Here is a 16,417-nt window from a genome sequence, read left to right as displayed (position 1 = left end):
CAATGTATAAAATAAGTTTTTATATTTTTTAAATGAGTAATTTTTAATTTATAATACTTACCAATGTCGTCTTGATATTGTTTAAAGTTTTCAACTAAAGTGTCTTTTTCTTTTTCGGCAGTTAAAAGTCCTTTAGGTGCTGTGCTTTTAGCAACTACATTGAAAGCATCCTTAACTTTGTCAATTTTGCCTTCGCCTTCCTTTATATTCTGATAATGGGTTTGCAAACTGGCAGAACGTTTTTGAATATCATGACGTTCTCCGGTGGAATCGGAACATTCCTGAAGTTTGTCTTTTTCAAATGACAACCAATCTCGAAAGTCCTTACATTCGTTTGAAAATTTTGTATCGTTTTCGACATTTTTCTCCAAACTTTCCAAAAGTCCTTGAGATTGTAAAACAATATCGTGAAATAGTTTACCAATGGAATTCAAGTATACGTTTAAAGACGTATCTTTTGTTTGATCTACTAAACGCCTTGCTTTTTCACAGACACCGTCTACCAAGTCCTGGTGCCCTAATATTTCTTGATGAATAATTTTATGATTTTGTAATTGTGCACGCTTTTCTTGAAGATTATTTTTTAATTCCATGTGTTGTTGCATAGCTTTCTCAACTTCTTTTAACCATTTTGTAAGTTCTTCTTGTTTAAGAGCGAATTCCGCAAACTGAACTAAGCATTCGTCAACTTTTTCAATCGTATTTTGTAATTCGGTTCCAATATTCTCCCATTTAGATCTCATTGTACGTATTTGTTGTCTTATTATTTCTCTACCTTCTGGAGACGTATGCACGTAAAGTTTTTCTCCTGCATCAAGCAATGCATCGAACGTAACGTTTTCCTTATTTTTTAAATCATTTAATTCTCTCAATTTTTTCTGCTTTTCTTGCAAGAAACCAACATCTCCAACGATTCCACTTTGCTCTTGTAGTGTTTTCTCCGTGTCGGTCAACCATTTGTCAAATTTATTGTAATTGTCATTAAATGCTTTATGTTCCGTAGAATAAACTTCATATTTTGCAATGGATTCTTTAGCCAAATTCTTCAATCCTTGATAACGAGCATTTAGTTTTGAAACTTTTCCAACTAAATCCGAATCTCTTTCTACATCCTTTGAATCATCATTGACTTTGTTAAATTCTTCACCTTTTTTCTGAATATCTTTTTCCAAGTTCTTTAATTTATTTAAATGTTGAAGTTTGGCTTCATAAGTACTTTTTAAACTTTGATCTTTGACCTGTAGTTCGTGATTCTTTGTCCAATTTGAAAGTTCTTCCACTCTATTTTCCAATTCCGTAAATTTGTTGCAAAATTGGTTCAATTTGTCTCGCATATTTTCACATTTTTGCAAAAATTCAACCCACTCTTTATTCTCGTTTTCAACCTCTTTCTGTAAAGCAGGTTGACCACTTGCGCTCGTGCCAGAAAGGGCATCTTTTAAATTGTCTTTGCATACTTTCAACATTTCATCTCCCTCATCTTTATGACGTAATAAATTATCCAAGCAATCGAGTCTTACAACGGCGCTTTCTTTTTCTGCATCTACTGCGAAAACCACTGGAGCCGCTTCAGCTTTTAGGGTTTCTAACCAATCGTGAAACTTTTCTAAAGACAATAAAAACTTTTCATGGCTTAAAACATCTTTTTCAGCTAATTTCATTCTTGATTCTATCGTTTTTATTAGGTTATCATATTCTTTGGTCATATTTTCTAATTTTTTGGTGGAATCATCGTCCGAAAGAGAAGCAACTTTTTCTTGAAGTTGTTCCAACATATTTTTACGGGATTTCACATCTTGGTAAAGCAACTTGTAGTTATGCAATGATAATTTTTTCTCTTGGAGAGTAGCTTTTGGTTCATATTTCTCTTCCAATTTTAATTTAGCATCGTTTAACCACTTTTCTACCTGTGAATAACTTTCATCTATAGATGATCTTTGCATAATGATCGTTTCAACTTTTTTATTCATGTTATTGATTCGATCTTGAAGATTTTCCATTGAACTTCTGAGGACTCGAAGTTCAGACCGAATGTTTTCTCGATTTTCTGGGTGAGTTCCCAAAAACAAAACTTCTCCTTTTTCAATGGCAGCATTAAGCAAAGATTGTCCTTTTTCTTTATTTTTATCAAAGTTCTTCAATTCGTCTACCTGCTTTTGAAATTCACTCAAACTTTTTGGTGGTTTTACCAAATTGCCTTCAATTTTTTTCAGCTTGTCGTCGGATTCATTAAGCCATTGTTTTACATCCTGTATAGCATTATTATATAATTGTTCACTTTTCTTTAAATTTTCCAAACGTTCCAAATGGGAATCGATAAATTTCACAATCGCTTGATATCTTGTTGATAAATGAGAACAATATTGTTTTGTACGAGCTTCAGGATTTTCATTTGCTATCTCATTTGCCAATTCCGTTAAATGATTAATTTCTGGTTTCATCAAATGAATCTTTTTCTGAAATTCTTCGGTTTCTTTTATTTTTTGGGGAATTTCATCAATATTTATTTGGTTGTAACTTTCCGAACGAATTTTTCCCTCGTTTTCTTTGAGCCAACTTGCCAAATTTTCAAACATAAGATCGTATTTTTCCCAAAGTTGAGAGCCAGCTTTTAATTTTTCCCCAACGGTTTTACACATTTTGTTCAACTCTTCCATATCATCCAAAAGTTTCTTCTTTTGAACTTTAAATTTATCAATGTTTTCCTTATTTTCTACTTTTTCCAAATACTGTAAACTTTGATCTAATTCAGATTTTTTGTTTTTGCACTCTTCAAGTTCATTTTCAACGTCTTTTAAAGATGACAATTTTAAGTTTATATTATAACGATCGTTGTTCTCATCGGGAATGCACCATTTTAATTTTTCGTTTAAAGTTTTCAAAATTCGGTCAAAGGATCCAAATTTTTCGTTACAATATTTTGTCAAATATCCTCTCAAATTATTTTCTACCTTATTGGCATGAGACACGACGTTTTCATATCTTTTTTCTAAACTAGAAAGCTCTTTTGCTAAACTAGAATCTCCGAAATCGGGAAATTCGTTTTTCATTGTTTTTACCGTTTCGTTAATTTGCTTAAGAGCTCCGTGAAAACCTTCTAAATCTTTTTGATAACCTTGAATATTATTGAACCTTTGTAAAATACGATTATTATCCCCTGTTAAGTCATCGCAGGAAATAACTGCTTCCCTTATTTGAGTGATCAAATCCCCTGCTTTTTTAATTTCCTTTTTAACAGCTTGTTCTTGATCACCAAAGGAAGACGCCATATCTTGCATTTTTTTAGCCGTGAGTTTAAGTAATTCAAATTCATCATTTAATTTTTTCATTATGTCTTGCACCGGTTTAACGTTTTTACCCTCGTTTAATTTCATCAATTGATCTGCTTTGGCTTCCGCACTTATTTTCAAGTTACTATAAATTGGCAAATCATCATTGTATTTTACTAATTTTCCCTTCATTTGTTCAGAATTTTTGAGAGAAACGTTAAAACTATCATTACAATGTTTGATCCATTCGAGGATAGAATTTTTTTCATCTTCCATTTGTTCCCATAAAATATTTTGAGTATCCAAATATTGTATTCTTTTAACAACGTCATCGCATAGGTTTTTCCACTCTTCCTGAGCCGTTTTCAACAAATCTTCTAATTCTTTTTCGTCGAAATTTTCTAAATTTTCCGTTTGCTTGATGATAAAATTAGCTTTGTTTGTCATAGTGTTAAAAGTATTTTTAAGTTTTTTAAGTTGATCTAGACATTTTCGAGCTTGATCTAAATTGGATTTTATGACCGAATCACTTAAATCCTTTGAATTTTTTCCATCGTTAATATTCTTTTTAATGTCATTTAATTCAGCGTTAAAGTTATTCTTAATGGTTAATAAATTTTCCCAAGCTTGTAACATATCGGAAATTCTTTTTTGCTGAACTTTCAATATGTCATCTGTCTTGTCCCATTCGGAATCGACACTCGTTAAAAAGTTCTGAACAGGTTCTATACATGTCTGATCTTCTTTCATGAGAGTTGAACCTTCGCTGTGAACTTTTGTTTTTGTCGGTAAATTTTTCTCTTGTTTTTCGGATAATTTTTTCAATTTTTCAATGGCAGGTTGAAAGGTTTGTCCGGTCGTTACACTTCTCAAAACATCTAACAACTCTTCTTGCGTTTTGGCTAAATCATCAGACAATTTCTTTTGTAAATCGACAAATTGATTACGACGAGTTCTGACGGCTTGCAGGGTGTCTTGGCGTTGTTTAAGCTTGTCAGCTACACTTGAGTACTGCTTTTCCATTTTCGCCATTAATTGATTTGTCGTTACGGGCAAGCCATTTTGATCCTTAACAACAACGTTACTTTTTTGACATAAATCGTCAATTTTGTTGCAGGGTTCCTTCCAACTCTCAAGTTTCAATTTAATCGCATCTAATTCTTGCACTAAAGCTGTTATAAATTCCAATTTTGAATCGGTATCTTGTGAGGCGGTTGTAGCATATTTTAAGTGCTCCAATACGTCATTATTAAAAGGTAAAAATTCCGCCCATCCATCAAGAGCTTGTTTTTTATTGTGCAATCTTTTTTCAGTTTCCTGCATTATAAAATATAATAATTAGTTAATTCATTTTTTTTTCGTTAATCGCTTTTGGAATTATCAAAATTTTTAAATTAATTATTATTGTTTAACGATACCTTATATTGGTCAATTATTTTTTTAAATGGTTTTTCCATATCTTTTGCTTCTTTTGATGACGTTTTCGTAAGCATAGAATTGTATTGATCAATAATGCTATTAAGTAAAGGTAATCTTTCGTTATGATCCAACAAAAGATTATGTATTTCTTGAGCATTGATATCGTTGTAAGTAAAACCGACATTTTCAGTTGAATTTAATTTATCATTGAAATCATTAGCCCATTTGGTAAATGCATCTAATTTAGAATCTAAATCTTGCCTGTAAATATGCAAAACATTTCATTCCAACACATTTTGGAGGATGAACAACAATAAAAATATAATCTATAATATAAATATCCGAATAGGATAAAATCTAACCTTTCGATTATTTTATCAGCCAAAAAGTTTGCTTGTTTTTGACCTTCTTCACCGAGTTTCATAACTTTATTTTTAAGTTCTTGAACTCTATTTTTAACAACGACGGCTCCCTCTGGAGCTAATCCTTGGCATAAATCATCGGATGCATTTTTGACCTTTGCTAAATCAGCTTGTTTAGACAATATTTCTCTATTTAAAACCTAAATTTTAAAATAAAATGATAAGTAAAGTTTTACTTTTAGTTTATTTATTAAATTAATAGTATGTAAAAAAAAAAGTCTTACTTTAAGTTTTTCCGATTTTTCATCCCAAGTCGGAGCTTGACTTAAATCGGAGTCTTTAGTAATATTTTTGAGTTTCTTTTCAATGTCATCTACCCAATTTTCAAAAGCCTTGGTAAGTTTGTCAAATTCTTCGTAGGCTTTTATTGTTTTTTCACATTTTTGAACTTGATAATCAGCCTTGGTTTTAATGAATTCACATTTTGCTTTAAGATTATCAACTTCTTCCAGAGCAGTGATGGAAACATTTTTGGGTACGGCGGGTAATCCTAAAAAAAAATTAAAAATTAAAATTTTCATTAAACTTTTGCAAAAAAAAAAAAAAAAAAAATATTTGCGTGTTATATGTTAAGCAAAAATACCTTGTAATTGAGAATATTGTTTTTTGCATTCCGTTTGAAATACTTTTGCTTGAACCAATTGATTCTCTATATCTTGCAAAGTAACTGGTTTGGCAATGCTAGCAGATTGAGTTTGTGCTTTTTCCAGCCACGGCTTTAACATATCCGCTGTACTCTTGTGTTGCTCATAAACCTCAATACTGCTAACAATGGCTTGTTCAGAGTTATCAGCAGAGTCTTTTAAAGCTTTGAGCGAATCGCCAAGTGATTTAATTTCAGCTTTTATTTTTTGAGAATCTGGATTTTTATCATCATCTGAAATTTTTTTTTTTAATATTGATTAATTCACTATTTTAAATTTAATAATTTAATTTAATTTAATTTAAAAATTTACCTCCTGTTAACTCTTTACATTTCTCTTCTAGTTGCTTGGTAAGTTCTATTTTGCCAACCAAGTTTCGTTGTAATACTTTAGCACTGTTCAGCCTTTCTCTGGGTTCTGTTTCCTCCGTTTGCAATGCTTCAACCAAAATAGGAGCACTGTAAATGGTCCACTGTCTCAAATCATTTAAGTCGGCGTGTAACTTATTCCAATCGTTGTTTAATTTTTCTAAAAATACTACTCTGTTTTCGACTGATTGCAAAGTAGTTTGCAAACGTTTTTCTACGTCCGTAACCTTAAATTTAAAGTAAAAAATTAATAAGCGTTTATCATTTAATTGGAATTCAAATAAAAATAAAGTTTAACACTAACTTCCTTTTGCAGCAACGGTTTTCTTTCGGGAGCTGTCACTGCGGTTAAAGATAAGCAAAGTTCTCTCAATCTCTTCAAGAGTTCTTCGGTTGCCTGCCTTAAGGCCTTGCTTAATTCCTGCTTTTCTTTTAATTCACGGACGACGTCTCTCGAAGCCGGCTTCCCTTGCATTTGCTTTAACTCTTGTTCGGCACGTTCAAGCAATTCACTTATTTCTTTCTTTTGCCCTTTATAGTTATGCCAAACTTTTTGAGTGTCTAAAAAAAAAGTTTCATTTATAAATTAGATTCAAAATAATTAATTACTTTTAAAATGTGATTGAAATTATAAAAAAAAGTGTTGAATTTTTTTTACTAACTTTTGAGTTTATTCAATTTTTCAAGAGTAGTATTGTATGCTTTATTCCATTTTGTTTCTAAATCGGCTACTTGTTCACTGACAAATGTAGGTGCATGAGGGTCTTTGGCCAATTCCCTACCGCGTTGTAACATAGAAATAATATTACTTCGCTGATTGTCCAAATTAGAGACAGCGGCCTCTTGCTGAGTAATCATTTGGGTAACAGCGTTCAAAGTTTCCGGATGAGGTGTAGTTTCCGATGTTTCGCCAACCCTTTAAATTAAGACACGGATTAAAAATTTTTATTTTCTTTTTTTAAATTCATTTTTTAAAAACTTTCTAAAAATGATTTTACCTTTTAAGTAAATTGCAAACATCGTCGGCTTCTTTTTTATATGTGTAACATTTAATGAAAAGCTCAGTTTGTGTAACTGTCATTTCAATTGTCGGTATCAATGCTTTATATCTAGCAATGAGATTCTGCAAAAGTTTTTGCTCTTTTTCTGCTTCAGAATCATTTCTACTGGATATTAAGTCATCTAAATTTTGAACCAACCATTTAATAGTTTCACGCTTTCCTTCGACTTCCTTACAAATATTCTGTAATTTGCAAATGAGTCATTTTTTTAAAAACTATTTCGTAAAGTTTATATAAAAAACAAATTTTCATAATTTTTTAAATATATATATATTATATTACTTGAAATTCCTGTCGCTCTTTGTTAAAATCGTCCAAAGTTTCTGTTTTCTTAAATAATTTTTTAATGTTCTCATCAACTTTATCCATCCAATTTACCATTTCTTGATACTGTTGATGATACTTGACCCATTTTTCTGGTACCTGGTCCAAATGAGCTTTAAGTCGTTCTGCATTCTTCATAGCAACACTCCACTGTTTTTGATTTTTCTCAAAAGTTTCTTTCAAAAGAGCATCTTTTGGATTTTTCTGACCGTAAAGAGCAGAAATTTTCTTTAAATTATCCAAACTTTTTTCACAATCTAGAAAAAAAATTTAAATGAAATGTAATTTTTTTAAAATATGAATTTAAAATTAATTTAAAAAAAGGAAAAAAAAATTTTTTCTCAAAAAACCTTTGACTGTTTTTCCATTTTTAAAATATTCTTGACTTCTAGCAGTGAGACGAGATATTTCTTCACCATTGTCGAGAGCCGTTTGTTGAGAAGTTAATTCCTTAATAATATCATTTAAGAGTCCCAAAAATAAAACTTCCTCTAATTTGAATTCAATTTTCAAAAGATGCAAAGGTGCAAGAGCAGACATATTCTGCCATCTTCGTTGTAGTTGATTAATATTTTCTTTAATTGGTGCCTGTAATAAAAATTTTAATTAAATTTATTTTATCACAAATTTTATAAAAAATTTAGTCGAAAAAAATAATGTACTTGTTTTTCGGATGGAAGAATTTTAAGCAGTTCTTTGCCTGATTTTTCAAAATTTTCAATTACGCTTTCATTAAGCGGTTCAAAAAAGAGTTTCTGCTCTTCAATTCCAGTTCTATCATCATTTTCTTTCACTAGATCCTCTGCTTTATCTAACCAATCGGATACAAACTTTCTGTTGTTCAAATATATTTCCCAAATTTGAAGAGCATTGATAAGTTTCTGTAACAAAAGTCAAGTATTATAAATTCCATTTTAAATTTTAGGATTTTAAATTAAATTTTTTTTTAAATACCTGTTCCCACTGAGTGGCCAAATCAATTGTTTTTGCAAATCTCTCATTAATTTCTTTTGTATTCGACGTCACTTCAATGGGCACTGGTCCTCCACTTTGATCAATATTTTTAATTATATTTTGATAAACTTTATTTTTACTTTCCAACATGGACCTGAAACGCAATCGTAGCAATAACAATGTGTAGAATATGTAAATTAATTAAAATTAAAAAATATTTTTATATATTTAATTTATAAATTACTTGTAATAAAGAGTACGGTTGAAAAATTGTTTATGTTTATTTAAATTTTCTTTTAATTCCTCAGGATCATTTGACAGGGAATACTTTGACAAGTGTTCATCAGCTTTATCTAGCCAGTTTTTCAATTCGTTTAATCCAACTTCCAAAGACTCTTGTTGGACTAAAATTTGATGGTAGAGATGCATTTGCACCGGGATTTGAGCACGGATCCGAACCAACGATTCTTAAAAAAAAAAAAATTGTTTATGTTAAAAGAGAATAATGCACCAAATTATTTACTATCTTTTAACTTACCTTTTTCTTTTTTTAACGTGTTCATAATTTGATCGACCTCATCCCTCGTTAAATCGGGTATAAGACCTTGAAATTTTTTGCTAATTTCTTTAAAAAGTTCTTCCATTTCTTCGAGTTCGATTGAAAGCTTTTTCAATTCATCTCCATAAGCTTTCATACTTTCCGAGGAATTGATTGGTGTCGCGGAAAGTGTTTTCTCGGCAGACCTCAACCATTTTTGTAATTTTTCTAATCCTAAAGTGTAATCTTTTTTATGTTTATATAAGTCTCCCGCTTTCATGTAATGTTTTATACTCGGGAAAAGTTGCTCCCATAAAATATTCATTCGTCCGTATCGTTCTCTTAATTCATTAGCAATGGGTTCTTCACATGTAGCGACAAGAAAACTTACAGTGTCGTTTAACTGCTGGTTTTTGTCTTTCCATGTACTTAAATCCTAATAATAATAATAAAATAAATTAATACTGTGAATTAAAAAAAAAAAATCAATTTCACAAGGTAACAAACCTGGAAAAATTCCATTTTTTCGTCTTCCGGTTGGTCTTTCATAGAGTAAGCTCTTTCTAACCATTTTTCAAACTCATCCGCAGATGAATTCCAACGTTTCCAATAAGCTAAAACTTCTTCTAACATACTTTGAACGCATCTCAACTCCATTGACACTGAACGCCATCGATCATTAGTGTTTCTCATAAACTGATCAATGGCTAAACTTTCTCGATCATCTGAATCGAAAATAAAATTATTAGATTTATATAAATTTCAATTTTAATTCAGCGTAATACAAACGTTGAAAAGTTTTTCAATGCAACTTTATTTCGATAGAGGAAAAAAAAAAAAAAAAAATTATTATCATCATATTTTTTCCTTACCAACATCGCCTTCTCTTTTGTATTCTTCAACTACTTGCTGCATATCAATGAAAGCTTTGTTGAATTCTTGAAATATTTTGTTTTTAGATACAAAATTTTTATATTGATCTAAAAGTTGTTGAACTTGTTCTTCTCGCCCGTATTTAACAGTCCAATTTTTAAGTTTAGTTTCCGTTAAATGCAAAAACGCAATTAAGCAACACTATAAAAAATTAATTATAGTTTATATGAGCACAAATGTGCAAAAAATAAAATTATAACATTTTCAAATGATACTTACCTTGTGCTCGTAATATTTTAATTTAATTCGTCTTCTGGCAGCCCGAGTACCTATCGAATCTATTCTATTCTGTATATTGCGTAATTGATCTGGAGGGACATTGGCAAGATCACATGTTTTCTTGCACGTTTCAAATTTTTCGACCACTTTGGGTAAATTCGCGAAAAATGCCTTGTGTTCTTCTAATTTTCTACTAATAATACCAGCAGTTTCTTCGTTCATAACGTGAGGTATTTCATCGCTGTATATCAAATTTTCAGCTTGGCTTAACCAATTCACCACTTCCCCTAACAAACCTAACAATTTAGAATCGAGAAGCCACTCCCAGTAGCGAAGAAGATTTTCTAAAAGAATCCAAAGCTTTTCCATTTCTTTCCACGCTTCTAAACTAATGCTGATTATGCTTTGAGAATCGACGATTTTGCCAAATTTTTCATAAATTTTGGCTTTTTCTAAAGCTTCAGCTCTAAGTGTGGTAAATTCCTAAAATAATTATTATTTAATTATAACAATGTTAATGAAAATTTTTATTTAATATTAAGATGAGAAAATAAATAAATAAACAATCGCGTACCCGGTAATTCATAGGCAAGGTATTGGTGTCCTTCATGTGCTGAAGGCTTTGTGTGGTTTGTATCAACCAGTTAAGTAAGAAAGTATGTTCGCTTTGCAAATTTGCTAGGGCATCAGTATTCGGCTCAGGATATTTGTGCAAAAATTGTGCAACGTATGTCATAATACTTCTTTCATCGGGTCTATCAACGTCAACATCTTCCGGATCTATAATTAAAGTTTTTAAAGAAAAATCATTTTCAAATATTTAAACAAGAGACCAAATAATTCACATTCGCATATATATTTATTAATAAAACCAACCCAACAATCTGGCAACTCCCAATTCATTTTCAGCAACATCAAAAGCAGTCTCTAATCTATGGCGATTTGTCGCTCTCTTCAAAGTCTCAAAATCGATTAATCCAGCTCTAATGGCTTCTATGACACCGAGGAAAGCAATTCCATCTCTCCAACTCGGTCCAAAGTCTTTAACCTCAACATTTAGGTCTCTATCGAAAGAAAAATTATATTAAAATTATGTTTGCTGTATTTTCCGTAGATAAACAAAAATAAATATGTTTAATATTCAAACGTATGCATTATAAAAATAAAATTACTTACTTTGGTAGTGCCCTTGCAACCCATTGAAGTAAAGCTCTTTTAGCTCCAACTTTATTCGCTTTTGAAGGAGTTGAAAGTCTCGGTCTTTTTTCACTAATACTTTCAAGACTGCTGGTACTACCACCAAAAGTATGTCCTAATGATTCTAAGGCACGAGTATTTTCTTCAATCTAAAAATTTTTTTCAAAGGAAAAGCATTACATTATGAATTAAGCAAATTCCATTTTTTTTTTTTTTAAACTACAGAATTTTTCGTACACCGAGTACGCGAAAATAATAATAATAATGATAATTAACAATATACATAGAGTAACATAATTTAAAATTAAAAAAAAAAAACGAAAGAGTTAAACTCTTTAAAAAAATTTTATTTTTATGACCTCTACTGCTTTCGCCCAAAGCCTTTTAAATTCGTGTTAAAATTTTATCTTCCCATGTTTTTTCACGACAGCCAATAATTATACATAATTCTTATAAGTAACCCGCCAAATTAATTATTTGATAGGCGAAGGTTAAACAATAATACCTACCCAATTGGTTCGAGTCCATGGTCGCAGCTTGTTTAAAAATATAAAAGTTTAAAATTTTTCTTTTTTTTTTTTTTTTTTCATTACGTAATTTTTATTATTATCGTTATTATCGATAATACGAAAGTTAATTCATTATTATTATATACCATACAAACGGAAATTTTTATTTATTTTTTTTTTATTTATAAAAATTGAAAAATTTACAATAAAATTACCTTACCTATAAAAACAATTAAATGATCAACTTACTTGGAAATATAATATGATTGTCCATATGAGGCCTAAAACAACGGGAGGCCGTCCATCTACCAAATCAGAAGCGTTTATGTTTACTAATTTAATCTATTAAAAAAAAAAATATTGATAGTAAACGGAAAATTAAATGTATTTAAAATAATAATTATTATACCTGATAAGTCAATTTAAAATAAATTAAATTAATTATAGTTTATTGCGAACAATTCAAAAAGGTTTCTGTATTTATTTATTTACTTTTATCATATTTCTTACCTTTTTATTAGCTAAAAATTGTAAGGCAGTATTGGCATTGCTTAAAAAGTGAGGTCTTCTCAGGTTTTTCCCTCTTTCGACTTGTAGTCTTTCTCCCGACAGGACTTCCAATAAGGCAAGAAGTTTCGTTCCATCTTTCAAGTCTTCAATTAAATCGTGAATTTTTAACGGAGGAATTCTCTGTAAAAAAAAAAAAAAATTTTATTTATAAAACTATAAAAATCCTTATCATCATTATTTTTGTTATTGTCAGTAAACAGAAACAAATTTTTAAGGGAGAAGAGAATTTATTTTTATTTTTTTTATTTATTAATAAATTCTATTTATATTGATTTTGCTTTTGGAAAAAAAAAAAAAAAAATTATTCCATGCACTGCTTAGGGAAAAAAAAAAAAAATTTTTATTGTTAAATTTAAGTCAAGGCTGAATTTAAAATACACGCAATCCTCATACAAAAGAATTACCTGGAATTATAAAAAATTTATTTTCTAATAGTTGATTACCTCAAAAAAATTAAATGAAAATTAAATATTGCCCGTAAAATCATAGACAGATATAAACCGTATTAATTTTTAATATTAATTGAATCTAATATATTTTTCCATTAGCTATAATTAATTAATTAATGTTTTATAAAATAAATAAATAAATAACTAAAATTATCTTAGGGCTAAAGTTTTTTATTATTATTATTATTATTAATTCTAAGAATACTACAAAAATTTATTTAAAAAATTAATAAACATATTTAAAATTGAATCAATTATTACTAAAAAAAAAAAAAAAAAAACTTATTAAAATAAATAAAATATTATTTAAAGATTTAAATAATAGGACGAGTAAAATGATTTAGCAAATTTTAAAAACAAATTATTAAAATGGATATCGAAGCAAGAAAAAAAAACAATGGCGCTATAATAATATTGATAATTATTTTTTTTAATAATTACGGAGGAAAAAAAAAACTATTAATATTGGAAAAAAAAAACAGGTTTTGTGATTTTATTTTATTATTTTGCATGTGAGACACGCCTATCTACACACATACAAATCGGAAAATCGGAAAATCCTCTTAAAAAAATAAAATAAAAAAAAACAAATTAAATAATTTTTTTGCAAAAAAGAAAAAAAAAGAATAAAATATAATTTTAAAAGAAAAACAAACCGATTTACAAAAATCACATAAATTTCACATACTTTTCAAGCAAGTTTTTCTTTTTTTTTTTTTTTTTCAAATGTTTACATCACTGAAAACAAGACTTACGAGAATTTAAAAAATTACAAAATTTTCCGCACACATCATTTTTATTTTTAAATTCGAGTAGTTTTTCTTTTCTTTTTTTTCCACGCATTAGTAAAAAAAAAAAAAAAAAAAAAAATTTCCAAAATAAATTTCCCGATTATGTTTACTATATAATATATTTAATTAAAATCAAAAAAAATAATAATAATAATTTTTTTTTAAATATTTATTTGAATGAGGAGATTTACGGATTTTTCCGCGCTGAAAATTATTAATTTTATATATAAAAGATTTTCAATATCAAAAAAAAATTCTTATTAAACATGACCTGATTATCGAAAGTTAATAATAATAATAATAATAAATAAACCATAAATAATGTGACTTTGAAAAATTCAATTGAAAATAATAATAATAATCTTTTTTATCAAGGGGATGTAATGTAATGTTAAATAAATATTAAAAAAAAAAAAAACTGAGGGTCTCAAGCTCAAGGCAAACATGATTTGGTTCAATAAGGACCCGCCGATGTTAGTTTGAACATCCGTAATTGCAAAACATAATATATAAAAATTTTTTGTTTGCCTTGAAAATTATATAAAATAGTAAAAATTATAAAATGAAAACAAAACGAGGAGACACAATTCATTCCAGAGAAAAAAAAAAAAAATTTCTCTCGATGTATCTTCCTCTTCCTCATCCTCCTACTCTTTCGAAAAGAAGGAAAAAACTTTTCATTAACCTACGATGTGAATTTTTACGTTTTTTTTTTTAAATAACGTTGAGAAAAAATTATATCTGTCCTTTTATTAATAAAAAAAATAATAATAATAATAATTAAAATTTTTAATTAGCGTACATGTAAGTAGTTGTTTGTAGTCATTAATTTTTTGTTGTAATTTTTTTTTTTTTTAGAACGTGAAAATAACGTAAATAGTAATACGTAAAAATATTTGTATTGTCATGTCTGGCGATTTTTAATAGTAAAAAAAATTTTTTTTTTTTTTTTTTTTGTACAACAACAAACAATAGGCGTATGTTTTTTTTTTTCACCGTGCATTAGAAACAAGTGAATGGAACGAAAATGTTGGCAAGGTGAAATTTTGGCTAAAACCAGACAGAAAATTAAAAATTTTTTGAGTATTTACCTCGAACATTTTACCTTAAAAACTAACTGGATGCCCTTCTCGGTTTTTTCGTTTTTACAAAAAGGTCAAAATTAATATTTTCTTTTATTTATTTATTTATTTTTTTTATTGAGACTCTAATTTATTGTTGATTCAAAATATTTTGAAAAAAATAAAATAAAAATTTTTTCGATCGAAAATTTTAAATAAATAAAAAATAAAAATGACGTAAACTAAAAAAAAAAATCTTATTTATTTATTTACACGTGACAACACATATAATGAGATAAAATTTTAAAATAGAATTTTCTTTTCTTTTTTTTTTCGAATTCTCTATCGCGAATTTAATTAAAACAAACATTTATTATTATTATTATTATATATAAATACCACGTTATCATAACAAGTGTAAAAATAATTAACCCTAACACTTTATTAAAGTAATTATATTATTTGTAATTTAAAGAGAAAGAGTTTAAAGGTTTTATACGTTATTATTATTATTATTAAACACCAGATCCTTTTTTGTTTAAATAAAAAAAAAAAAATTTTCGCTTCAATAAAAAAAGTAAAAAAAAAAATGGCAAGAAGTTGTCCGAAAATGGGTGCGGTTTAGTTATTATATGAGACCTGATTGCCAAACCCTATAATTATCTGGAGACTGTGTTTGCATCAATAAATTAAATTTTATTTATCGCTTTGTTATTTACAATATTTTCCAGTGGAAAAATTTTTTATTTCAAACAAAAATGTCGGTTTAAATTTTTTTTTTCCGCTTTAACAATAAAAAAATAAATAAATAAGTAAAATCCTTTCATTAATGATAATCATTAATTAGACTAACTATATTAAGAACTTTAGTGTTTGTTATGACGACGATAACAACCAAAACTTTTCGTTTGTTTTAAATTATTTTAATAAAAGTACCTATTTGGAAACAAAATCATGTTTAAAAACATTTCATTTATTTTGTTTCAGTTTATTATTATTATTTTTTCATTAACCTAAGAAATTATTTAAACGTTTCAAATCTTCTTCTTCTTCTTCTTGTTTATGAAAAGAAGAATTAAATTTATGATTGTATATTAAAAAAAAAATTTATTTATATATAAATAAATTAATCATTCTAATCGATGAAATGGTGATCAATTTACAATAATTTATAATAATTGTTATCCTCATGATTTACGACAATTAATTTTATGCCATTTTGAGTTGAGACAAGAACAAAAAAAAAAAAAAATTTTAATTGAAAAAATTGACAGATCAACACAGGAATTCCCCCATTTTTTTTTCCCTCCAGATAACGTCTCGTTAACGTTGACTAATATATTTCTACTAAACTTTTTTTTTTTTTTTTTTTTTTTTTTTTTTAAATTAAATTTTTAAAGGAGGGCGTAGGCGGGATAAAGCCCGATACGAAAAAAATATACATAAGGGAAACAAAATATTATTAATTAATATTTTTTTTCATTATTAATATCACGTATACATAAAAATTATTTTAATAAAATAAAATTACGATATTAAAAAAAAAAATAAAACGGGTAAAAATTAAAACAAACAACCTAGCTTATCATATTTTTTTTATTTTATTTATTTTTAGGTATCCGGGACCTAAATTAAAATTTTAAAAAAAAAAAAACGGACTTTTTAAAAAAATTAAATTTATAAATAAAT

General features: G+C 27.9%; 1 protein-coding gene across 1 annotated transcript in view; it reads right to left on the bottom strand.

The window, feature by feature from the left end:
• Positions 1-12,914, bottom strand: part of Phum_PHUM347080 (Nesprin-1, putative) — a gene marked incomplete at both ends in the record, with an annotated part of 31,609 nt that extends 18,695 nt beyond the window's left edge. Inside the window, 24 exons of the mRNA XM_002427765.1 lie at positions 62-4,586; positions 4,688-4,949; positions 5,051-5,250; positions 5,335-5,600; positions 5,694-5,987; positions 6,067-6,349; positions 6,427-6,683; positions 6,785-7,038; positions 7,121-7,365; positions 7,466-7,764; positions 7,858-8,095; positions 8,170-8,388; positions 8,462-8,615; positions 8,706-8,928; positions 9,000-9,435; positions 9,507-9,724; positions 9,872-10,073; positions 10,152-10,634; positions 10,726-10,931; positions 11,028-11,215; positions 11,328-11,497; positions 12,107-12,199; positions 12,368-12,545; positions 12,871-12,914. Coding sequence (XP_002427810.1) covers positions 62-4,586; positions 4,688-4,949; positions 5,051-5,250; positions 5,335-5,600; positions 5,694-5,987; positions 6,067-6,349; positions 6,427-6,683; positions 6,785-7,038; positions 7,121-7,365; positions 7,466-7,764; positions 7,858-8,095; positions 8,170-8,388; positions 8,462-8,615; positions 8,706-8,928; positions 9,000-9,435; positions 9,507-9,724; positions 9,872-10,073; positions 10,152-10,634; positions 10,726-10,931; positions 11,028-11,215; positions 11,328-11,497; positions 12,107-12,199; positions 12,368-12,545; positions 12,871-12,914 — 9,937 coding nt within the window. The remainder of the gene's footprint in view (positions 1-61; positions 4,587-4,687; positions 4,950-5,050; positions 5,251-5,334; positions 5,601-5,693; positions 5,988-6,066; positions 6,350-6,426; positions 6,684-6,784; positions 7,039-7,120; positions 7,366-7,465; positions 7,765-7,857; positions 8,096-8,169; positions 8,389-8,461; positions 8,616-8,705; positions 8,929-8,999; positions 9,436-9,506; positions 9,725-9,871; positions 10,074-10,151; positions 10,635-10,725; positions 10,932-11,027; positions 11,216-11,327; positions 11,498-12,106; positions 12,200-12,367; positions 12,546-12,870) is intronic.
• Between the last annotated feature and the right edge of the window lie 3,503 nt (positions 12,915-16,417).

The sequence above is a fragment of the Pediculus humanus genome, genomic scaffold, assembly GCF_000006295.1.
Source record: "Pediculus humanus corporis 1103172107761 genomic scaffold, whole genome shotgun sequence".
NCBI lineage: Eukaryota > Metazoa > Arthropoda > Insecta > Psocodea > Pediculidae > Pediculus > Pediculus humanus.
The sequence above is the reverse complement of the archived record's forward strand: the minus strand, read 5'-3'. Positions and strand labels throughout refer to the sequence as shown.